General features: G+C 41.3%; 2 protein-coding genes across 2 annotated transcripts; one reads left to right on the top strand and one right to left on the bottom strand.

Moving 5' to 3' along the window:
* Positions 1 to 167: 167 nt before the first annotated feature.
* chtopa (chromatin target of PRMT1a) lies at positions 168 to 17,103 on the bottom strand. Its single transcript, XM_036565998.1, has 6 exons — positions 16,830 to 17,103; positions 13,507 to 13,601; positions 9,577 to 9,727; positions 6,381 to 6,561; positions 2,208 to 2,348; positions 168 to 1,122 (listed from the first exon to the last, which is right to left on the bottom strand). Exons 2-6 carry the CDS (start codon positions 13,569 to 13,571, stop codon positions 923 to 925), a joined length of 738 nt encoding a protein of 245 aa, XP_036421891.1. The 5' UTR covers positions 13,572 to 13,601; positions 16,830 to 17,103; the 3' UTR covers positions 168 to 922.
* A 1,606-nt stretch (positions 17,104 to 18,709) lies between these two features.
* snapin (SNAP associated protein) lies at positions 18,710 to 25,391 on the top strand. Its single transcript, XM_036565997.1, has 4 exons — positions 18,710 to 18,859; positions 21,214 to 21,260; positions 21,358 to 21,476; positions 23,544 to 25,391. The coding sequence occupies exons 1-4, from the start codon at positions 18,744 to 18,746 to the stop codon at positions 23,649 to 23,651; spliced, it is 390 nt and encodes a 129-aa protein (XP_036421890.1). The 5' UTR covers positions 18,710 to 18,743; the 3' UTR covers positions 23,652 to 25,391.
* The last annotated feature ends 318 nt before the right edge of the window (positions 25,392 to 25,709 follow it).

The raw sequence follows: 25,709 nt of genomic DNA, 5'->3' as shown, positions 1-25,709 counted from the left end.
AGGTGTAAAGTACTAATATTTTACAGGTCTATAAATGTGCTTAATATGATCTTTTTATGACCATTAAAATACATCTTTCTACTATCAGTATAAAACAATGCAACATAAATGGACTTTAGAAACACTGCAGTTGTGTAGTTTGCTGTTTACAAAAAGTCAAGCACATGTACAGTGTTGTTGGACCATCGAGGCCAAAATTTATTAAAATGCAAAAAAATAAAAATAAAAATGGATGTGGGTTACATTATACTTCGATATTTTCTATATTTTTTAACATAAAGAAGCAAAAAGTAGTTATAACAATCACCCTCTTCAAAAATTCTACCTTTAAAAATCACAATAAAATACCATTATAATAAAAGGGAGGGGGAAAGACATTCGTAGGACGTTGTATTCAGGGACAGCCTGTGTCAAAACCAAACAGCTGAGGTTTTTACTCTTTTCTTCAAAGTCCAGTTGAAACGAGTTTCCAGGGCCATAATGGTGCTCTAAGGAGAGAGTGGTTCAGCAAGGGTCTGTTCTAGGTCCATGTCAGTTTTGGGTTTCGCGACCAGAGGCTCGGCAAAGTTGTTCAACGGGCAGGATAGGCTTACATACACATCCTTAATCATGTCCACTTTACAGAAAGCCTTTCTTACCTCTTCCAATCAATATTTTTATCAAACATTTGAGTCAAAGCAATGTGTCTACTCTTAAGAATCTTTGCCTGTGTTATGTTCTAGACCAGTGAACAATCAGTAGAAGAGCTCTACACGTTTGTGGAACGTTATCAGTCCAAATGTCAGTAGGATTTCGGTGGGCACTCAGCACATGAAATGCCGCGGCTGTTGGCCGACATGAAAACATCAGTCTTTTTTATTTGCAGATCTATATGGGCCCTGCTCTCATCTCTCTATCCTTCCATCTCTGAGCACCGCTGTCATCACTCCATACTTTCAGGGTCTGCTTGGGCCATGTATGCATCCAGCTCAGCATCCAAGTGGCCCTTGGTTTTGGACATGTAGGCGTCCAGCTGATTATCCAGTTGCTCCCTCGTAACGGCAGGACGGCCGGCTCCTCTTCCTCTGCCACGGCCGCGGCCCCTTCCAACGAAACCCCCACGGCCCCGAAGACCACCACGTCCTGAAAGAAGAGGGCACATTCGGTCAATGCGAACACAAAGCGAAGGCAAGAGGTAAAATTACTTCATTAATCTGTAGAGAACCAGAGTCCTCATTTGTTTTTCCTGATTACATTATAGTAGCACCAGCTTTTATGACTAAGGCGGTACCCATTTTGATTACACAGAGTATGAAACAACATGGACATGGATTTTTATTGTTATTATTTCCAAAACATGCTCAATAATACTCTATCATGTTCATATGATTCATACCCACTGATGGAAACACTACAGCAGGAGTGTCCAACCTTACTCGCAATGGGCCGGAGTGGTTGCAGGTTTTTCTCCCAACAAAGTCCTGACCCGTTGTAAAAGACCAAGACCAACTGATTAAACTGGAGAAACCAGGGGTGTTTCTGCTTGTTTGGAAGAAAAACCTGCAGCCACGCCAGCCCTCCGCAGTTCAGACTGGACACCCCTGCACTCATAGTGGGTGGTATAACGTTTCATCCAGTATCCTCAGGCATGAGTTTCATCATAACCATTATTCTGATGTGCCACAAACAAGCGCAGACACAATTCGAACAAAAATCTGGTGAAAACATGTCAAGTTTGGCCTTGTAGCAATTAATATGTGAAATAACATTTGGTGTTGCTTTTGCTGGGCCGGCAGGGTAACATTACAAAGCAGTATTGACATATATCGTCGCTGTCCAAATAAAAACAAGCATCTCCAAAATAGCAGCTTTACAGGAGAAGGCAAAACACTCTTACCTTTCAATCTAAGTTCATGTGAAGAGACTTTATTCCAAGTGATTTTAGAGCATTTCTATTGGTACATTTGTCATGTAGAAAACTGAAAATCGACAAAAATGGAGACGTTTTTTGTTGGACAGTAACGATATTTATCTAAATACTGCAGTTTTTCCAGCTGTCTCATTTTAACTACCTGTGACAGCACAAAGTTTGATACAGATTTGCAAAGACGCATGAAACGCATCACCTTTTCTAATTAATCCACTCTTGGGTGTTGCCTGAAATCATGGTTTCCGATTCCACTGTAATGAAACTGTAAAATGAATTATAAAAGGCCACAAGCCCTCACCTCTGGGTCCAGCTCCCCCTCGTCCAGCTCCACCACGTCCACTCAGGATAGCGCCTCTACCAGGGGGTCCTCCACGCTGGCGCATACCTCTGCGAAGCCCAATGCGTCCAGGACCACCTCGGCCCTTGAGCTGGCCTGCACCTGTAAAAGCACAACGTGGTTGAAATCGATTCTGGATAAATGACAGCACTTGCTAAACTGTGCTACTCTGAGACATAAGAATGTTACCAAGGAGACAGAATGCAAAGATGGCTTATTTTTATTTGTAAAAGCTGCACTAGGTTGACTTTTGGTCCAGCTGAAACAAAATATTGTGGCTGAAGAGGACAAAAACACTTGTAAAAGACGACGAGTCTCCGTCAGCATCCAGTGTTAGTGGTTAGCTGTAGTTTAGCTCATCTGAGGCTCCTTCATGTTACTCATCCAACACAAGAAACGACCCAACGTCCCTCTGCTATATCTGAATTATAAAACATTTTGAAATGGCTTTTCGCAGCTCTATATCAACTTCAGACAAAATCCATTTCTCCCCTTTTGTTCACATGTTTTTGCTTCTCTGGTTAACCAGCTTTCTGTCCATGAACTCTTATTGATAAACACCAAAATCAGTAGGAACGCACTTTCCTACCATGGAAAGCAATGACAATATTTACTGTCATTGTGTTCAATTACATATCATAATATGCTTTACTGACCATCTCAAGGATATTGTCAGTACATACGACACTTCCCAGGTAACTGTTTGAAGAAAAGGGGAGGTGGCTTTAACTGGATTTAGTGCAGCACAGTGACATGTTCAATATAAATCTTTGGATTTGCTGTTTTTGATAGTACTTTTAAAATGAGGCGATATTTTGTCTGGTCCAACATTAGAAATAACAATATTGCGACATGTATAGGTCTTCTTGAATCATGATTTCACATTTTTGTCATATTGCCCACCCTCTAGCCCTACCACGCCGTTAAGCAGCAGCTACCAGCCCGAAACGGTCAGCGTCAGTGAACTTCCTCACACCGGTTAAGTCCGTGTCAGCTACAGCAAAAGCTTGGCTTTCAGGAAAGCCTGTAGAGTTTGACTTGACTTTTAAGCTAATCTTCTGTAGATCAACTCAAACACTTAGAAATCACTGTAAAACCAGGTCTGCAATAAGCCTCTCTGTCAGTGCCTACGAGAGAGGGCTTGGGTTTCAAATTTAGGGTCAGGTCTCAAAGACACGGGTGAAGGCTTCAGTTTCAACTCTTATCTCTGGTATGATTGATTACCACTGACACAATTTTACACTGTTCCCTGTACTTAGTAAAAACAAAACAAAAAAACACTCGTAATCTCAGCAGAAGCCAATGGACCGGTGCTGAAACAGACAGACTGAGGTGAAAAACGCTGGAGGATTCCTTTAAGCCTTTTGGCGTCAGATGACAGTGTGAGAGCAGCAGTAAAAGCCCAGCTGTCCTTCTCCATCACCACATCATACGTCCCAAGACAGGTGTGGTACCCACACGCTTGTCTACTCAGCAGCACAACATTCGTAGCATGGAGGAGGCCAGTTCTGACTGACGACGATTTAACTCAGTAAAAATGTCCAGAGCTTCTGTGGGTGGTGATTTATCTCTGAAGGACACTTTCAGAGCAAAGCAAGGTTGTTCCAGACGTAAACTGACCGTCCTTGGAACCAACAACGACTGAAGTGTTCATGGCTGCAGCCGCCAGTTATCACATCAGTGCTTTGATTAAAGCCTGTCGCACCAAAACTCTGCATAACATGAGAAACTTTTACCAAAAGCGCTGACAAACATTCTTGTACTCAAGGTTTTAATGACGCAACAGAGCCTTTTCAATGGTTTCTTGTACGACAGAGTCACTACTTTGGCCTGAGCATGAACAGTTTGACTGATACTGATACCAAAGGCCTAAAGGATTATAATACAGGGTGATTCAAAAAGATTCATCTGATTTCAAAGCACCATATTTTTACATCCGTGAGGCGCCTAGGAACCAATCACAATCCAACTGAAAGAGGGGGTCTCAGAGTTTCTGACTGTCATCAGAAGATGGTTCCCTTCAATCTGTAAGGAGATGGAAGACCCCTGAGCAGAAAGCGTTCTGCGTTCTCCACTTCAATAAGAGTGAATCTGTGATAACTGTGTAATGTGATTTTCGTGGGCAGTGAAGCTCCAACAGCTCAGAGCGTTCGCCGTTGGTTCCACAACACTGGATGATCTCCGAAATCACACTGAAAGAGCCGTGAGTGCAGCAACACCCGACACGCTCAATCGAGTATGGGATGAATTTGACTATGGTGTTGATGTTGTCTGTACAGCAGGTGGAGGTTCATATTGAGAACCTGTAAAATTACATAAACTTTGTTCATTTAAACCATTTACAGTTTACTGCATTGATCTGTAACGATTTACAAGTGAAATCAATCATTTTGAAACCGGATGAATCTTTTTGAATCACCTTGTATTGACTGATTTTATATTTATTAAAAAAAAATCTTTCAACTGTTGTAATTAAACCGTGCTTTACTGACATATGACTCAGTTCTCAGAGTTTTAAGCAATGTAAATATCATGGGAATAGGGGAGGCAGGGCTACCCAGAATTCTTAGAGATTCTGTTTATTATCCGCCTTCTTATTTTCATCAGCTCTTCATAAAAATGCTTTTTTGCGTGTTATAAAATTATATTCAAGATGGAGAAGTTTGTAAACATTTAAAATTCTTAGCAAAAGCGAGTAACTACTATAAATGAAGGGACTACATGTATAAAAGACTATGACTTTTGTATGATTCATAAATGCCATACATATGATTGCCTTCCTCTCTTAATTCATTACAGAATCCCTGAAATTTTGCACGCTGTGTCATCTGCACGCTGAAAACAAATCAATTGTAAGTTGCCTCCTTTATAAGTGCTGGCAGAAATAAGCCATTATTCACTGCTGCATCTCTCTATTACACAAACCATAGAAAAGGTGAAATGCTTTGCATCACCTAATAACAGACATCTTGGGGGATGTGTAAAGAGAAACATTTGCACATCAAGTGATGAACACACACACAGAGATTCCTTTAATGAATAGGAGCTAGCATCACAGTTAGCATGCTGGCTAACGCCTACCACAAACTGCTAAAAATCACAAGAGTGTGATAGAAAAACACAATATGTTCTCTTGACCAAGTGTGTGTTATGCAGTTTCGCCTTTGTGTATTTGTTTATATTCAGCGGGGAACAAAATGTTAAAGTTTGTGCTTAGACAGTATTTAAATTACAGTTTCCTCCGTTTTCGAGCTTCAGTGGTGTTATTTGAAGGGCCGCCCCTTCAAATGTCAGGTTTATGAGGAGCCTGGCCACTTCCTATTTCCCCCGTTATATAAAAACAAGACTGCTAAACAGCAGAGGGCGCCCACGAGAGAGTCCTCAATGAATGGGAGTAAATGGAGCTCAACGACTAAAAACAAAAAGTTAAAATAGTTTCTAATCTCTCACCCAGAACTTTCCTTTAATTTTAGAAAGTAGAAGGATGTATTTCACTTAAAAAGCAAAGAAAACTCACCTGTATGTTTCCTTTTTTCTACAGTAAACGGGTTTTGAGCAGCAGAACGTTAACATTACTGCTACCAAGTGCTGATTGGTTGGCGAGCGGAACAGCTCATTCACTGTTTGCGCTCACGGATATCACAGATGTACGAGGCGCTGTTTTCAACTCCTATAACTCGAGTTTAAAAGCTCTTAAAAATATAACAGCAGTGTTAAAATGTTTTATGCTGTTCTGTGTTCAGGATATGATTGTATTCTTTTACATTAAAAATGTTTAAACGTTTCTACACTGTGATTTTGCCGAAATGCTCCATATTAACTCATTCATTTTGGACTCACTCGGGAGCGCCCTCTAGCGTTTGAGAAACCTGGAAGACATTACAGAAGGGTAATTCCCTTCTCTACAAGTTCTCTGGTGCTACTTCTCAAAGATAGCAATTTCACGTCAAAGATCAAAGTTCAACTCATTCACAAAAAACAAATGACGCTGCTCGTCCGTTCAAATTAACTTTCACTTTTCAGACTTGTTAACTGATTTATTAATTACTGGTTTAAAAGCTGTAGTGCTGCTGTATAACCAGCAGAGGGCTGTAAAACAAAATGCAGTACAGATGAATCACATGTTGATCTCACCTCTGAGAGCCAGAGCTCCTCTCATGGTGCCGCCTCTTCCTCGTCCCCTCAGGCCTCGGGCGGCTCCGCGCATTCCTCCCATGCCGAAGCCCCGCCCTCCGGCTCCACCCCGCATCAACGAGCCGATGGGCCGACCCAGCCGGGCCTGAATGTTGCTCTTCCCTAGTCGCTGCTTCAGACTCTGCAGATAATTACACTGTGAGCGCAAATTAAGACTGAACACCGCTAAGTAACATACCTATAAGCGGGACACCTCCTATTGGCCTCCAATAACGTGGAGCTCATTTTAGGACAATGAGTCATTCATACAATTTTCTCCTATAAGCCAAATGTAGTGGATCAGTCAAGACATGTTCAGTGCTTGAAATCTGCTTCTTTAGTTTTACTCTGGAGCTACAAGGCTAATGTTGACAAAAAGATATAGCAGCTCATACTGGACAATTTTCAAGCTTCAAAATAACTGCTGGTACTGCTCGTAGCCATGTAGTATACTTTTGTACATCGCTGCTGTTGGAACAAAACCTCGTAACCGCATTTTCTTCTCTCAGCCTGACATGCACCGCCAGTCTATTAATGACGCCAGTGCCGCTCTGCCACGACGGTGTTTTTGTCGGTTTTAGGAGGAAAAACTGAACCACGAACTGCTGGGCAACAAGAGTTACACTGAACGTATATTAACGTTGTCGTACCGATAATAAGGTAATTAAATATGGAAACTTCAAAATAAAACCACAACGATAAAACAATGTCAGGTTTATTAGCAGAAAAATCAAGCAAACCGGCTACCGCTGAAACTCACGAAAGCCATGCTGAAGACGATTAGAACCTGATGGCTTTGCTTCCTAACGGGAATTGGCTTGATGGTTGCCGACCATTAGAGACCATTAGGAAACGAACAAATGTATCTGGAATCAATCCTAAAACGCCTGATTAAATGATTAGAATCCTTTACACTGTGATATCAACCCATCAGGAAACCACAGAACACCATTAGTGACTACTGAAAACCACCAGGAGCCAACAGACACTTTTAATGGGTTCTATGAGTTTTTTCAACAGGGAGGTACATTAAATGTAACTCTCTCTCCGTGTTAAGGACAAAAAAATGGATTTAAAGATGATTTCACTAAGCAGAAGCAGCCAGAAGTTAACGTGCCGTTGGGCTGTTTCTGCCACTGTGGCAGAGAGTGCATCTGTCTGAGAGTGCATGTCTGCAGACAGACTCTGTTCGGTTTTTTGACATAATTTGAAAATGCCTGTTGACTTTTACTTTGTGTGTAAATGTCATGAAAAATGGACTAAAAGAAATGGCCCAGAATTACTTGGACAAAATTCTGGTTCCATTGACTTACATTAAAAGTAAAGCATGTTTTTTTGCTTCTCCTGTAAAGTTACCAGTTTGGATATACGCGGCTTTGTTCCGACAGCAGCGACACGATTTTATAGAACGTTATGCCATACAATGTCAAACCAAACACATCTGAAAATATATATTTTTTAACATAGCATTTAAAGTTAATTGGTTTTTATTAAGTCTTTCATTTGATATATGCTCTCTATTTTCAGTGATACTGTTCATTGTTATTTATTTTACATCATTTTATTATTACTGTTACTAGGTTTTTATTGTCTGTAAAAGAAGTAGCTCTACTGATGAAGCCTTTTATCGTTTTAACGACTAAATTATTTTTACTTAAAACCACATCATTCTCTACGGTCTCACCTGGACCTAGCAAGCACATTGTACATGTTCCCTGGGATGTAAAGGACTGGGGAGGAAAAAAAAAAAACCCTACGTTTTCTACACAAATCTGATTTGTTGCTGACCTTTAATCCTTTAAGACGCGTAATTTACTGTTCTTTCTCACTAAGGCTGCAACAAATTTGACCCTCTAAATTTAATAATATTCAAAAACGAAAAAGCAATTTGAATAACCACGACTTTTAGCTGCTTTACTGCAAACATGCACCTCATCGAAAGTTTTATTTATAAAGCTAACCACTACCGATTCAGGAGTAGTGCACATTAGCAGTGCATCTGAAGAGAGTGAGACCTGCTTGCACGTCACTCTAGAACAGCCTCTCTTCATCAGTCCTGCAGTCCTTTCCCCTCAAAATGACAGTGATATCTCTGCAGCAGTCAGTGGTCGAGCTGCCTAACTGCGCTCCAAACTGTCTGTATTAGAGCTCTAATCTGAGGTGATAATGTTGGTTTTAATCGCCTGTTCAGTCCAAACGCTTTTCGTACTTGCTAGCTAGCTGCTTTTATCCTTTACCACCTGTTAGTCTTTTGGGTTTCTTTAAAAACCATAAACATAAAGAACAATAGATTCCAGCAATCATAGAAAAAGACTACTTAACAATAAATTACAGTAATTATAATAATAATAATAATAATAATAATAATAAGAAGAAGAAGAAGAAAACTAAAGAGCAACAACATAAAAAGATACGGATCTAAAACACTTAGAACGGACATGGACAGTATGGACCACTGAAACGTTTGCCCTCACTTTTAAAAGGGTGTTTACTTTACAGTGGTGGTGATGGGAACCAGGGGTCACCATGTCTACAACACAAGATAGACGTTTTATTTACTACCCAAAACCACCAGTGAACCTACACGAGTCTGAGCTTTATATGGAACATTGATGGTGAAATCTGAAAATCATCCTCTCAAAACTACGATAAAACATCGTCGCAGTCATCAGGCAAGACACTCCCATTTCACATAATAACTTTGCGAGGGAGCTTTTAGAGGTGGACGTTTGGTTCCTATCACCACCACTGTGAACAATTCTGACTAAGTTTCTCTAGAACAGAGTATTTTACACCAAACCACTCTGATTTGCTTTGTTTACATCTTCACCATTTAATAATGCAGAAATTTTGGAAAAGGGGCGTTCCGGATGTTCCATTTTGGTCTTTTTGGAACACGGACATTAGTGCGGTTTCCCACCTTTGTGTTTGTTTTGATAAGGATGACGTAAATCTTTCTAATATGATCTATAAAATCCTCAACAGCATCTTTTAAACGTTCTAAACTGATATTTTTTCTATTCAATCAGTGAAGTGAAACCTATTTTGAGCTTATAGAATAATCAAATATTTGTGATAGTATTTTAAAGAACGTTCAAAAATGAAAATATTCAATAGTTGCAGCCCTTTTTCCTCACTGGCTCTTCTCTCTCTTTACCTGTTTGTGCTGCAGGGCGGCCTGCACTGAGGGCCTGTTCTCCATCTGCTGGGCGAGCCGGCGGTTGCGAGCGCTGGCCATGTGCTGCTGCTGCATCGTAGCCCGGATGCTCACGGCGGTCGGCTGCTTGTTCTTCATCATGTTTGTGAAGCTTGTGGAACACAACCAAAAGGAGCGGGGAGCACAGAAAAGGGAGAGAGAAAGGGGACGGGAGAGGAAGAGAAGAGGGAGGAGGGGGGGATACGGAGGAAACGGGGTTTCGAAATCAAATCATTCCACACACACCATGGACGCAGCCGCAGGGCTGAACCTGCAGCAATTCAGTGAATGCCCGTTTTTAGACACCTCTGTGTTTTTGTTTCTTATACTCTCTCTCTGTAAAGTCTAGAGACACCCCAGCATTTCAGCAGATTCAGCAGAGCTAAACAAAAAGTCTATTAGACTTCCAAAGGCAGAGGAAACAGAAGACAGAACTGCGTTTCAATACTGTTTAACATGCCCTCAACATTTTCCGTTCAGGAAAACTTCCATGTCATTTTAAGGACCATTCCATCATTGTATTAGCTCAACTGAAGGTTGATGGACCTCTTTGAGGGGTGAGGTAAGTTTAAAAAAAACAAAGAGAAAAGGCTTGATACACCCATCTCAGAGGTTAAGGCCTATAAAGCTGGCAACAAGACAAAGGAAGGACACGGTGTTCTTCTTAACTTAAAGTTTAACGTAATTATTCACAGGGTTAACATACGTGACGCTCGGCCTTCTCAAAAACACACTTTACCAAATTTGCTTTGCTAGCTAATTAGGTCACAGAGCTTAGCCTGGCCACAGGCAGACTACTGTGTTGGAAAATCCACTTTCGAGGTGAAGCTGGCGAAAATGCTAAGGCTGAGGCTGTTTTGAGCTGAGGTTGGTGAAGATGAATGCTCTACGCTCTGCAATGAAGTCAGCAAAGACTAACGCTCTGCTTTGAGTTGAAGTCAACAAAGGTGACCGCTCTGTTCTGAGGTGAAGTCAGCGAGTGTAAACACTTTTGCGGTGAGGTCGGTGAAAGTAAATGTTTTGAATGCTCTATGTTTTGTATGGGGTCAGCAAAGGTGGACGCTCTGCTTTGAGTTGATGTCGGCGAAGGTGAACATTATTTTGAGCTGTAGTTGGGGAGGGTGAACGCTTTTGAGTTGAAGTGGAAGAAGGTAAACGCTGTCTCGAGTTGAAACCGGTGAAGGTGAACGCTCGGTTTTGAGGTAAAGTGGGTGACGGTGAACGCTCTGTTGTGAGGTGAAGCAGGAGGAGGTGAACGCTCTGTTGTGAGGTGAAGCAGGAGGAGGTGAACGCTCTGTTGTGAGGTGAAGCAGGAGGAGGTGAACGCTCTGTTGTGAGGTGAAGCAGGAGGAGGTGAACGCTCTGTTGTGAGGTGAAGCAGGAGGAGGTGAACGCTCTGTTCTAAGGTGAAGTGGGTGAAGGTGAACGCTCTGTTTTGAGTTGAAGTAGGTGAAGCTCTGTTTTGAACTGAACTCTGTGAGGGTGAACGCTCTGTTTTGAGTTTAAATGGAAAAAAGGTAAACGCTCTGTTCTGAGTTGAAGTGGGCGAGGGTGAACGGTTTGTTCTGAGAGGAAGTCGGCGAGAGTGGACGCTCTGTTCTGAGGTGAAGTCTGCGATGGGGAGTGCTCTGTTTTGTGGTAAAGTCAGCGAAGGTGGACACTACCTTTGAGATGAAACTGCTGAGGGCACGTTAAGAACACTGTTAAAATGCAGAGAGAGTAAATAGTACAGAGTAAAAAGAAGAGAGGGGAAAAAAAGACAAAGAAAACTGGAGCAGAGTATAGAGTAGAGTGTTTTCAGAGTGATTGCCACTTACGGACCCCTATCACCTAGTAGTGGTGTCGGTGGTCCAGGGCTAGAGGGGTGTCTAGGCAACCCGGCCACTTACAGCCCAGACCGTGACCGTATACACTTCTTCATGAGAGAAAGAAGGGAAAAGGGGTGAGGGGGAAACAGTCACGTCCAGGCATGGACTGGGCACCTTATTTGATAGAGAAAGAGAAGACAGATTTTAAGAGAAAAGAGAGAAAGTATAGGATCATCTAAGAGAGAGTTTGTGTGAGAGAGGGCAAAAAACATGAAGGATGGAGAACCATCCACTGTATCAATCTCATTTTTCTCACTCCCGTGTTCTGGGGAGTGTTTTTTCTGCAGTGCATTCACATGCAGGCAGCTTACCTTACCATTATTACCAAAACTCTCTCACCGTAGGGTGTGTGCTGCTGACGCAAGACGGCCAGCACGACGAGCTAAATGCGAGACCGATGCTCTGATGTTGTTAAATATCATCTGCTAGAAAAATAACCCAACAGACGGGTGACAAGTAAAAGCAAAAACCTAATATAAGGTGTCTTAGTAAGATAATGGACAACCTTGGACACTTTCAAATAACTGCACTGGATCGTCAGAACATAATTCTTTCGAAGGACATTCCTACAGTTGGTACTTCAATGAGAACGCGGTCCAGTGTCACTCCAAAACCTGTTGATGTTCAACTTGGTTCAGAGCTACAGCCACAGCATACGATTTACATCACTTTTATGCTCTGCAAACCATTCAGTGACCCCTCATGCCCTGTGGTTGGATAGAGGTGGTCATTCAAAATAGTTTTATTCTGATTTGCACTCTAAAAGAGACAACTGCCAGCAAAATGCCGCCCACAGCAACCCAAAGCCACCACTCACTGCAGAGGTCAAGCATTCAGGCTCGAACTGTTGTCTTGGTGTTTGCTGCACATGCACTCTCCCACTTGTGGGGAATAATGTGGATGACCACATCTCGGTGCAGTGCTGATGGTTTGTGGACCCTAAAATGTGCACTCTAGAACCAAAAAGGCACTGACTTGCCTACAGAGTCTAGCCGCACCTTCTCCAACTGACATCTACAGAGGTCCTTGATTGGCTGGATCAGGGGGCAGTATGAGCTAAACTCTGCAGGAAAGATCTCCAGGAGGAGGCCTAGTGACCACTGCACTACGTCTAACTGTTCCTAACAACTCCACCGACGAAGGCCTTAGCCTCCCTGATATGAAAGAGTGCCAACTCATGATTAAGAGAGAAATGGACTTTGGAGAGTCTGACGATGGGTTTAATGCACTTAGACGCTTGGGCCTCCATGTATCAAACCTACTTTTAAACCCAAAAACTTGTGCAACTACACTGCATCGCGTTTTTCTTCCACCTCCACCTCATTCGTATTTGTAACGAGGGGTTTCTGGACCGCGACCCTACTATATCCCTCTCTATGCAGCTGTCGACGGACAGTTCTCGCCGACACGGTCTGGTTGCGTCCCGCGTTGACGTTCTCAGTTATCTGAGGAACCGTCGCTCTTCTGTTTTTCTTTACGTATCGTACTAACGCGCGGGTATCGCGCTCATTAAACGCGCGCTTCCGACCACAATTCCCAGCCCTGTTTACCGACGTCTTCCCCATAGCTTTGAACGCGGTGGTCACTTTAGTGACCGTTCCTATCGAAACGCGAGCCAGCTCGGCAGTCTTCGTGACCGAAGCTCCTGCCATGCGCGCCCCAATAATAAAGCCTCGTTCAAAGTCACTTAGATCTCGTCCTCTCGTCATCGCCAACCAAAATCGAGGTCAACACGGTACAGATGTTACCTGCTTAAGTGCATCAAGGGAAGCATCTGCACTTGGTATGCTCCTTTATTAACTTACTCAGGTTTTTCCTTCAATCTGTCACCCGTCCTAAATGACCGCGGCCGTGTTGAGTGAGCAGCACACACTCCGTGGGCAGTCTAGCGTCCGTGCCAGGTCTGGTATCTCCCCTCATTGACCTCCACAGAACAACACGGCTCTCTGCTTCATGCCTTAAGTATCTCTGTTTTCTCCCCCCGGGCTTGAGATAATGCTGTCAGGAAGCGTTGGACCCTCACCGCTCATTCAGGGACACCTTGGTGGTGCTTTTCAGCACGACTTTTTGAGAAGAGGGGGAAGTCATTTTTCTTCAGACTTGCTGCCTGGCTTGTTCCTGTGGGGAGAGAGTTTAACGTTAGGAAAATAAAACGACTACCGACGGGTTGAAGACACGACAAAGCGCGTCTGGTAAAGTGCCAACTTACACAATTGGAAAATAAAACGCTACGCCTGCTCCTACGTTCGTAAAGTGGTTGCATGTTTTGTGTAGAGTTGACTGTAAAGCTGAACTGCGTACAACAACAATTACTAAGCATTACTGCTGGAAGTCGCTCTGTAAAGCCAGAGTTAGTCGTTTAAAAGTCAGTCGGGTTGAGTTTCTCCACACCACGTCGTACATCTTTACGTGCTATTATACAGCAGTTAGTTCCGGCTGCGTAAGCTGATTGGTTGAGAAGTGTTTTTTTTTTCCCCCCACAACCACTATAAAATCACTCCGCTGAGGCGCCGTTGCTAAGCAACGACTTTGACCGCTGTAGGAGTCGCTCAAGCCATTTGAACGTTTTTACTTCTTACTGTGCCACAAACAGAAAACGGACACTTTAAAGATCACGTTTGACCGACAGCCGATTTGGTCAGACTCTGAAGATGAGACGACACTAAATTCCCAAACTGTCGTCACCACTGAGCAGCTTTTCAGTCGGCAGCTGTGACAGAAGAACAGCTAAACAACCTGGAATCAGCCAGAAATGAACCCAATACCATTCGCCAAACGTGTAGTCTGATCTTCAGAGTCTGACCAAATCAGACTGAGCCATAAAACTGCCACAATATCAAGTTCAGCTCAGTTTTGTCAGTTTTTTCCAGATCAGTATTAATGTTGTTTTGTTCCAGCCAGTCTGTAAAGCATCTTACAGCCCATTTAGTTTGGCGAATGGTGTTGGGTTCATTTCTGGCTGATTCCAGGTTGTTTAGCTGTTCTTCTGTCACAGCTGCCGACTGAAAAGCTGCTCAGTGGTGACAACAGTTTGGGAATTTAGTGTAAGGAGCTGGAGAACGAACTGCCGGCTGTGCAGCGAGTGGGCGGAGCTTGTTACTCTGACGCAGCAACAAGCTGCTTGTTAAGGAACTATAATTTGGTGAAGGAACTGCGAACATTAAAACATATTAAACGCCGCGTTCACGGCCCAGTTTATTAATTTATTACTTTATTTATTTAACTGTTGTATAAAAGCAATAGAAGACGAGAGGGAGTGCGTTATCGCCAATAACATCACGGCTGTGAAGATCTACGGCGACCAAATCACAGCCGTGATGCTGTTTTACGATAACACACTCCCTCTCGTCTTCTATTGCTTAAACGTCACACACACTCAAAACGAAAGCCTGACTTGTTGTCTAGGGCTCAAATGCACAATCAACATTATACTGGTGAAGATATGATGACAGTAATACATAATTCACTCACATCCTCGACACATCCTTCACCACGTTTTAACTCTTCTCTTAAAGATCACGCTGCGTGCAGTTACGCACTTCCACCAGAGAGGGCTCCAAATCCCCAAAACTCACATAATGTAGCTTTAAGCTCTCCTTTTATTATGTAATGTTATTTTAATGACAGTAAAAAAGTGATAAATCTGAAAACACAAGGTTCCCTTGGGGATCATTTTGCCCTAGAACGCCCTGCACAAATGCCTCCAAAATGAATAGATTAAAAAAACATGTCAAAGGCCGAATAATCTTCTCAAAACTATCATAAAACTATATCCAGACATCAGGCAGTGTATTCATAATGACCTTCTGAGAGGGACAGGCTGTCTGGTTCCTATCACCACCACTGTTAACAATTCTGACTCGGTGAGTTTCTCTAGAACAGAGCATTTCACTCTGAAAGACTCTGTCTGCATCTTAACCATTTAATCATGCAGAAACTTCGAAAATGGGTGGAATTTCCCTTTAATGTTCATTTTTATTGCTTAAATAAACAGTAATCCTAGCAACTGCCTTATTTACCTGGATTCTTTACACGCAAGAACAAGATACCAAGGTAGTTATGTGACGTTTCATGTTATGTAGACCACCAATAAAAGTGTGGCTCATAATTCACACTTTAACTGCAATTAATATTGAAACAACAACAGAAAAACTGCGATTAGATTTCCCCCCTATTTCAATCAGCCCCAGTAAACAGGCTGTAATATCAGATCAGAAGAGCAAAGAGCAGTTTTCTGTTTTTATTTGGAGTTACTTTCTTACTCAGACCCAGCTTTTGAGGATATTTAGAAAAATAAGAAGCTCAAACTTTCCAATAGTTTTTGCATTTAAGTCTTTGACTTAAACTGGTTGCTTTTTTTTTTCCCAAAGGGAAACTCCATTGATTTTTCAAAATTTTCTACATAATTAAATGAGATGTACACAAAGTCAGAGTGGTTTGGTGTGAAACGCTCTGCTCCAGAGAAACTTACCGAGTCAGAATTGTTCACAGTGGTGGTGATAGGAACCAGACGTCCACCTGTAAAAGCTCCCTTACAGAAAGACATTGCATGAAATGGTCATGAATTCAACGTATGACATGTTTGGTTACAAAGTGTTGGGTTAAAATGTTTTTAGACCATTTATTTTAACCCATTTATGGTGGAGGGATAAATACAAGGTGTTCTAAGGCAAAATAGTCCATAAAGAAAACTTTTTTCCCAGATTTATGGCTATTTTACCATCATCATTGAATATATAATCTCAGAAGACTCGTGTAGGCTCAGTGGTGGTTTTGGATAGTTAATAAAACGTCTATATTTGTGTTGTAGACATGGTGACCCCTGCTTCCTATCACCACCACTGTAAAGACATCTGAACCATTTCACACCAAACCACTCTGAATGACTCTGAGTTTACATCTCAAGGACTGAATAATTCAGAAATTTTGAAAAATTGGTGGTATTCTCCTTTAAAAGGGCCCCACGCTAATAAATACAGATCAACATTTTAGCAGTACCGCCAGATAAACATATTGACCACCTTAACAGACACTTTCCTACTAATATATTCTAACTTTGAATAACTTTACAAACCTTCAAACGAGGCTGAAAGTGGCTTCCTACTCGAATTCTCCCGTTCCACCTTAAATGAAGCAGCAGTTCTATCCCGGCGCCCGAGACGCCTGAATGTAACAGCTGCACCATTTAAGGTGGAACGGGAAAATTCAAACACGAAGCTGGCGAGTGAGAAACCAACTTCAAGCCCGGTCCGGGATGGACTACTTAACCCATAATAAACACTGATTTAGCACCACCAACACTGTGAATATCGCCATCTCAACCTCTCCGAGTTCGGTTCTACTCACTTTTGACGGAGTAGCTGTGGATCTGCGCTGGTTTGAGGCAGCTTCGGCTCACACGCTTCAATTTTCACTGACTCAGCTGTTCTATTAAAGCTACCTGCTCCAGCAACGTCTTACGGAGTCTTGTCGCTGTCGCCCCTCCTCTTACGATAAATCACCTTAATAAATAAAAACTTTCTGTTTTCTGTCGTTTTCTACACCTTTAATCCTAGAATCGGCCTCCCGTCTCCTCATTCAACACAAAATGGAGCTGCTGCGGGAAAATGGAGGCTCTTAACTCCGCCCTCCAAGAAGGCCACAGAGCTTTTTTTTTAAGATACCGAGATGGCCCACTCGGTTATGGAGGTCCGTTCTCCACCACTGCTGTGGAAAAAACAACCAAAAACTATCGAGCGCCTTTTTTTACCCCGCTGGTAACATCCTGCATAAATAAAAATAATGTGTGGACACGACTTAGTAAGCCGTGATCTCGTTCCCACGCCTTACTAAGTCATGGCCACGACTTGATCATCTCATTCCCACAACTTGCTAAGTCGTGGCCACGCATTAGGATCTCGTTCCCATGCGTTAATAAGGCATGGCCACGCATTATTTTTTATTTATACAGGATGTCACCAGCGGGGCTCCGTAAGTTTCTCATTATTTTGACATACTTTTTCACTATTTGGAAAACTTCCTTGTGATATTGAGATGCTTTCTTATTTTTTATTTATATTTTATTTATATTTAAATATATATTCATATTAATATTTTTTTCATAAAGCATAAAGCTTCTTAAAAAACATGAAAGTTTCTCAAACTAATGAGTAAGTTTCTGAAAATAATGAGAGAGGATCTCAGAATAATGAGATAGTATCTCTAAATCATGGCATGCCAATTCCCTTACTAAGAAAAAAATAATAATTTGAATTATTTTACTTCAAGTGGTGGGAATGAGCTTCCATACTCAGGTATGTGTTGATGTGTTGGATACACTTTGTATACAACTGTGCACAGAAAAGTCATTGAGAATACACAACAAACAAATGAATAAATAAATAAAAACATATAAAACATTAATTAATAAAAATTATAAATTCAAAATGAATGAAAACATTGACTGTAGCAACAATGCTAGCAATTTACCCCGCAAAAAAACGGAAAACATTAGTAATTGTTTTGAAACACAAATTATTTTGATTAAGAGTTCTTTTTTTCAAACATATGATCAAGTTACTGCGTTATGGACTAGAAACGTATTTACTGAATGAATATACCCATTTATCTCGCTTCACTCCCGTTTCTTGAAGACTCTCTAGCGCCTCTATAAAATCGTGCAATCATCTGTGGCTTCAGTGGTGCGTATCGATGTAGGAATCATGAACGAATCGGTTCTTTTCGATAAATCGATCGAACCGATTCACGGGTTTAAATTAATACGTTTTTTTTTAAATAGCAGCTTTGCAGTGTTGACATGAGTTGTACATAAAGACATAAAATAAAGTATGATTAATAATATTTAGCAATTTATTATTATAGCGCAAACCATCCAGTAAAGTTGACTTTGTAATTTTCATACTGAGTGTGTGAGAATCAAGTTTCTTAGGGTAGTACATGTTAACATGAGACTCACTCACTGGATCTCAAATGATATATGGTTATTTTATTTATTATTGTTGTTGTTATTGGTAATAATACTAGATAAAAGTATAAGGCAATAATAAATTTGATTTGTCATTGAATGAACCGTTGAATCGGACACACGATTCATTGAAAAGAACAGTTCAAAAGAATCGGTTCCGTAAACTGGATCAAACAGAATCACGAGTAGGAGTGGGCGGGGTTCTCCGCAGCTGTCAACATATCGCGAGAAGGGCAATTCGATTGCATTAAAGTATCGCGAGAATTAGCTGTCCGTGTTCTCTGGCGCTGGGTAAGATGGCTGCGCTGGCGGTGGTGGAAACCCCTTCTGGCAAAGATGCGATAGCAGAAGGTTTGCTGGGCCTGTTAAAGCCAGCGGTGCAGCAGCTGGATCTACACGTGCATTCGGTCAGGTAAACAAACGCAGCAGATCTGGGTTTGCTTGTTGCCATGACAGCGGTAAGATAAACAACAACACGACCCGCGTCCTTCACTGCAGACCGGTAACCGCGGAGTCTGCGTGTATTAAATCCAGACCCCCACGCTTTATTAAGTCGTGGCCACGACTTAATCATCTCATTCCCGTGCCTCACTAAGTCGTGGCCACGCGTTATTTTTATTTATACAGGATGTCACCAGCGGAGCTCCGTAGAGTTGCTTCCAACTCACTCCGACTTTCAGAGATCAGCTTTGTTTTCAGTTCCACTCTGGTCTTTTACATCTAACCCTACTTCCTAAATTCCTGTCCCTTGAGGGTTCTTTAGTAAAGGGAGCGGTTCTGTTTAGAACCACGAGCTCTATATAGAACCGTTTCATGCTTGGATGGTTCTTCAGATTGATGGCGAATGTGTTGTGGTTCTATGTAGCACCAAAAAGTGTTCTTCTGTTGTTACATCATAGCTTGACATCGTAATAAAAGCAGAACCCTTTTTGGTGCTATATAGAACCATTTTTTTAAATGGGTTTATATAGAACCATTTTTAACTAGGTTTTCATAGAACCATATTCCACACGTTCTCCATCAATCTGAAGAATCATTTAACCATGAAATGGTTCTGTATAGAACTCATGGTTCTTAATAGATCCATTCCCTTTACTTTTTAAGAACCATTAAAGAACTGTCTTTTTTAAGAATATGGGCTTTAAGGGCCCTTATCCTAAATTTTTCTTGTATTTTATTTTTTTCCCCCTTAGGACTTTAGTGTGGTTTTACATACATGTATATATCAAACATGTAATATACATATGAAACATGTACATATCGTTCAGTATTAATTGTGCCTTCACAGATGTGCCAGTCACCTATGCCATGCGCACTAATGCCCCCCTATACTATCATGAATACTGGCTTTTGAACTGTGCACTGAGAACAAGCTGAGTGGTCTTTAGTCCGGAGGACACAGTGTCCATGATTTCCAAAAAGAATTTCAGATGTTGATTTGTCAGACCACAGGACACTTTTCCACTTCACCTCAGTCCATTTTAAATGAGCTCGAGCCCAGAGAAGGTGGCAGCATTTCTGGATCCTGTTTATAGATGGTTTCTTCTTTGCGTTTTAGAGTTTTAACCTGCATTTGTGGATGCAGTGATGAACTATGAAGTGTTTCTGAGCCCATGCAGTGATTTACACTACATGTCTGTTTTTAATGCAGTGCTGCCTGAGGGCCCAAAGATCACAGCAAGAAAGTTCTTTGCTATTTTACGTTGAGAAACTTTATTCTTAAATTGTTGCAATTTGATCGTGCAGTCTTTCACAGAGTGGTGAACCCCTCCTCATCTTTACTTCTGAAAGTCTCAGCCTCTCAGATGCTTTTTATACCCAATCATGTTACTGACTTGTTGCCAATCAACCACTAGGTGTGTGTTTTTTTTTGTTTTTTTTTTTAGAATTACACAACTTTACCAGCCTTTTGTTGCCCCCGTCCTAACTTTTTTGGAACAAGTTGTTGGAATCAAATTCAAAATGGGCAGATATTTTTTAAAAAACAATAAAATTTCTGAGTTTCAACATTTGATATGTTGTTTTTGTGCTATTTTCAATTTTCAATGGAATATAGGGTTTAAATGTTCTGCACATCATTGCATTTTGTTTTTATTTACATTTTGCACAGCGTCCCAACATTTTTGGAAATAGGGTTTTGTGTGTGTGTGTGTGTGTGTGTATATATATATATATATATATATATATATATATATATATATATATATATATATATATATATATATATATATATATATATGAATGCTAAAAGTTTCAATATGAACCAGTGTTTTCATACTACATTTAACTATTTTATATTAAAAAGTAAGGACGTTTGTTTTCTACGATATGGGCTCTTTAATTTCATTCTGTTGTGTTGGTTTAGCTCCTGAGATGCTAAATCCAGCTTTACAGGTGCTCACTTCTCTCATTTTGCAGATTTAGCATTTGATTTCGACCAGTCAAACAGGCTTCACTTGCTGTGCTGATAGATGCTGCATTTACTAAGAGCTCTTCTGGAGGAGTTTTTGCACCTCAGACTCTTTTAAAGTTGTTGCTGGTAGCTACTTTTACATTATGCTCAAGTCATTATTTCACTGAAGTAACAATTCTTTTACTTGGGAATGAGTTTATGCTCCTCCTCTCACTCTCTTTATCTTTGTTTATTTGTTCATTAGTATTTTGCACTTTATTCTATTGAGTATTGATTTTTAACTTTGAGTGTGATTATTGAGAAAAAGGCCAGGAGAAAAACAGCTGATTGAGATTGTCTTTATCTCCACACAGAGAGAGTCAAGTGGAGCTTCGGGAACACATTGACAACCTGGCAACTGGTAACAGTGCTCAATACTGGTAATACTAACTGTGTAACGGTGTATAATGATGACTGGTATGATTATTGATTATTTCGTCTGCACATTTTCCTTTCAGAGTTATGCAGAATTAATGAGCATCAGAAAGTCGCCCTTGACTTGGACCCCTATGTCAAGAAACTGCTGAATGCACGGCGCAGAGTGGTTCTGGTCAACAACATCCTTCAGAACGCTCAAGTAAGTGATTCTAAACAAGATTGCGGCTCGTTTATGTCCTCGTCTTTATATTTATACAGTTAAACCTCTCAGCTAATCATATAAATATTCATGAGTTGGGTGAGGAGTGTTAATAACCAGCAAAGCATGAAGTCAGTTCAGTTCAGAAATGTTGTGACTGTATGTGAGATGCAAATAAAACAGAAATAATAAAATAATAATAAAGAAGACGACTGGTACAGTAGTATTAGTATAGAATTGCAGTCATTTTTGTCTGTCTGTCAAGATGCAGTGTCACAGTTTGTACAGTCACGTCAGTGTAAATACACAGTTGCTTCATTCTTAGTATTATTCAGCTTTCTCGGTCATTTTAGGGTGTTTTCACATATAGTTCTTTTCAAATGAACCAAACTGAGTTCTGTTATTGTGAACCTGAAAGGGAACCAACTGCAAATGACCTGTTTCTTTGTGTGTTCACAATGTAAGTGGACTGTAAAAGAGGACACTTTTTCTTTGCTTTGAGATCTCAGATCACTTCTTGTTGAGACCACAACTCTGTTGGAACTCAGACCCCTTTCACAGCACTCACGGTGTGCGCAGTGCCTGTGAAGTGGGCAACGTCTATCTATCTAACCTTTCAGGTGGCCAGAGGAACCACCAGACATGCCTGCTGCTCTCCTTTTGGCCACGCTGAAACGATTGGCCAAAGCGCATTGCACAAAATTGGAAAAATGACCCTGCGTGTCTGCCGCGGTGGGCTCTGTTTTTGGCTGTGCTCCTCACTAAGCTAAAGCAGCGGTGAATTTTCATTCATTCAGTGGACCGGGGCTGTTTAGAGGGGTCCGAGTTTGTTTGGCTTGTTCACATATGGGCAGAAAACCATGACTCAGTGGGCTTCAGACACTGAGGCCCAAGTGTAAAAACGCCCTTAAAGTGAACCTGAAAGCGAACCAACTGCAAATGACCTCAGTTCGTTTTGTGTTCACAATGTAAGTGAACTGAAAGAGGACACAGTTTTCTTTCTGGTCCTTTGAGATCTCAGACCACTGCTTGTTCAGACCACAACTCCATTAGAACTCAGACTCCTTTCACGCCACTCACGGTGTGCGCAGCGCTCGCAAAGTGGGCAGCGTTCTCTGATAAATCTAACCTTTCAGGTGACCACCGGACACGCCTGCTGCTCTCCTTTTGGCCACACTTAAACGATTGGCCAAAGCGCATCGCACAAAATTTTAAAAATGACCCTACGTGTCTGCCACGGTGAGTTGCCTCAGCATTGTGTGCCCAGCGTGAGCCACAGTAAAATCACCATGAAGCAAACGAACAGGCTTTATCCTGAGTAGAACCTCACAAATGATCGTTGGTGGTCTGTTTTGACCTGCTGAAGTGCTGGAAGACTGTGGCTGTGCGTTTGGTAAACCTTGAAGTCTTCACCGTAAAGCAGAGCAAAAGCGGACTGGGGCCGTTTTGTTTTCACAATGCACAAATCAGTTGAGCCACAAAACAAACTGCAAACGAACAGAACTGAGACCTCCTCAAGAGGTGTTCTGAGTTGGGTTAGTTTCTGGGGCCGTTTAGAGGGGTCTGAGTTCATTTGGCTTGTAATAAGAGACCCTTGTTAAACCATGACTCAGCACTTCAGACACTGATACAGTCCTTCGCATCTTCTACAGCTCTGTTCATCATTCTAACGTTTCTCCACTTTTTGCAGCTAGTTAGCTGAGTGCTGTGAAGTTTTACAGGACGAGCAGATTAGAATCCTTTTATTAGGATTAAGAGACCCTTATTAGTCCCACAACGGGGACAGCATACACACTAGTGAATATACACACACACACTAGGGGGTCCAGAGTGGTGGGCAGCTCTATCCGCAGCACCCGGGGAGCAGTTGGGGGTTAGGTGTCTTGCTCAAGAGCACTTCAGTCACGTACTGTCGGCTCAGAGGATCGAACCGGCGACCTTCCGGTCACAGGGCTGGTTCCCTAACCTCCAGCCCATTAACGGTGATTCCGTACTTTTGAACGCTAGTGAACGTATATGAGGTAACTCTTCCATTCTTATTTCCTCTTCTCATCCTTTTCACTGCAGGAACGCTTGCGGAGGTTGAACCATAATGTGGCCAAGGAGACGGCACGCAGAAAAACAATGCTGGAAACATCTGGAGCGTTTTCCACTCGGTCACCAAGCAAACCATGACGATCTACGCTTAAAGACACTGAACCATCACACTGTGCCCAGCTCGATGTGCATCTGCTGTACACGAGCAGAGGCTTCAGCAGAAACGTTCTGAGCTATGCACAGCATCGGCAGACGTGTGGCACTGCGAAACAGCTAATGTGTTCATTTAAAGGAATAGACTGAAAATTCAAAATTTACACATTCCCTTTTCCCCAAACATATGGGGTTGCCTGAGAAATGTTTGGTGTCTGAAATTTGCTTGTTTACTTGAGCTGGAACCCCAAGACTAATGTAATCGAGTACCAAGTCTGTGTAAAGTGCAAGTCCAGTATAAAACTAAAGAAGCAAACTTCAGACACGGAGCATGCCTTGGCCAATCGACTATGTTTGCGGTAAGGTGGAATAACACTTCCTCTACAGAGAACACACTTAGAAATGACATCTTTCTGCAAATTTTAGTGCACGGTTTCTATTTATGTGCTGATTTTTACATATTATAAAAAAATACAACATGAAATGTTCAGAATTTTTGCACAGGCCACATTTTTTCAGTTAGAAAATCAACAAAACGTGCCATTTATCCAAGGGTGCACAAACTTTTGCATACGGTCTGTACATTTGATTTTTTGGGATGATTCCTTTAAAAGCAACCAAAGAAACTATTATATAATTTTTTTTTGTATAAGTGCACAAAAACATCATGAGTGTTGAATTATAGGGGAACTCAACTAGTTTTTCAAAATTTCTGCACAAGTCAGTGTTTGAGATGTAAACAGAGTGATTCAGAGTGGTTTGGTGTGAAATGGTTCAGATGTCTTTACAGTGGTGGTGATAGGAACCAGGGGTCGCCATGACTACAACACAAATATAGCCATTTTATTTACCATACAAAGCCACCTGTGAACCTACACGAGTCTTCTGAGTATATGTGATGTTGATCATGGTGAAATAGTGATAATGTATAAAATAAAAACCTTCCCTAAACTTTAGTAAAACAATGTCTCGGACATCAGACGGTCAGCATTTAATGGAATGACTCTCTGAGGGAGCTTTCAGAAGTGGACGTCTGGTTCCTATCACCACCACTGTGAACAATTCCAACTTTAAGTTTCTCTAGAACAGAGCGTTTCACACCAAACCACTCTGAATGACTCTGTTTACATCTTAACCATTTACTAATGGAGAAATTTTGAAAAATCATTGGAATTCCCCTTTAACTGTTAGTGTTGTCAATACCATGTCCTCTTTACTAGTTAAGCCTAATGGATATATGATTGCCTGCCTCTAATTTGCATCTGGCATTAATGTTTCTGATTCATATATGTTGAAATGTATGTAAATTAACAAATTGTACAATATTAATATCACTGTATTTATGTTTGTTTTCCATGCACTGTCCTTGTAGCTTTGGCCACTTTCACATTTGATCTATTTGATGGATTGTTTAGGACCCTAATACTGTCCAGAATGTAAATGTGAAATACAAACGTATTGTCTCACCTGCTGGTCCTGGGCTGAGTATCATCTGGAACTGGAATGTTTATCCCTCCAATCGTTCCTCAGTCATTTTAAGCCTTATGAAATGCACATATGTTCTATGCTGTCCTTGTAAATGTTCCAAGGAACCTTGTAAACCTATTCATTTAAAAACTCTAGCTGGCCTTTATGTTGTGTGAATATTCCATGAATGCTGATGGAAATGGTCCAAAATTACTTCTCCCTTAGGAAATCTTATAACATTAAAGGGCCTATATGAAAGATTGTTGTTGTATTGTTTTTTTTCCTTTCTGTTGATGTAATTTTTGTGGTTTTGATGTAACAAAAATCCATCATAATTTTATTTTTACATGACCATTTTCTCTTATCCCTTAAAATTAAACAGGCAGTTCTTGTTAAGACTCATACACCGATCAGGCATAACATTATGACCACCTCCTTGTTTCTACGCTCATTGTCCGTTTTATCAGCTCCACTTACTATATAGGTGCACTTTGTAGTTCTACAGTTACAGACTGTAGTCCATCTGTTTCTCTGCATACTTTGTTAGCCCCCTTTTACCCTGTTCTTCAGTGGTCA

Source organism: Colossoma macropomum, unplaced genomic scaffold (assembly GCF_904425465.1).
Source record: "Colossoma macropomum unplaced genomic scaffold, Colossoma_macropomum, whole genome shotgun sequence".
Taxonomy (NCBI): domain Eukaryota; kingdom Metazoa; phylum Chordata; class Actinopteri; order Characiformes; family Serrasalmidae; genus Colossoma; species Colossoma macropomum.
This window is presented reverse-complemented; position numbering and strand designations above follow the sequence as displayed.

What these genes read in the sequence shown, in the direction of transcription:
- chtopa (XM_036565998.1), bottom strand. Translation starts at nt 13,571, where the DNA reads ATGACTTCCCCCTCTTCTCAAAAAGTCGTGCTGAAAAGCACCACCAAG. An exon ending in CCGCCCTGCAGCACAAACAG is followed by an intron (nt 6,562 to 9,576) that starts GTAAAGAGAGAG and finishes AATTATCTGCAG; the next exon opens with AGTCTGAAGCAGCGACTAGG. An exon ending in AGGGGGAGCTGGACCCAGAG is followed by an intron (nt 1,123 to 2,207) that starts GTGAGGGCTTGT and finishes CTCTTCTTTCAG; the next exon opens with GACGTGGTGGTCTTCGGGGC.
- snapin (XM_036565997.1), top strand. Translation starts at nt 18,744, where the DNA reads ATGGCTGCGCTGGCGGTGGTGGAAACCCCTTCTGGCAAAGATGCGATA. An exon ending in CTACACGTGCATTCGGTCAG is followed by an intron (nt 18,860 to 21,213) that starts GTAAACAAACGC and finishes ATCTCCACACAG; the next exon opens with AGAGAGTCAAGTGGAGCTTC. An exon ending in ACATCCTTCAGAACGCTCAA is followed by an intron (nt 21,477 to 23,543) that starts GTAAGTGATTCT and finishes TTTTCACTGCAG; the next exon opens with GAACGCTTGCGGAGGTTGAA.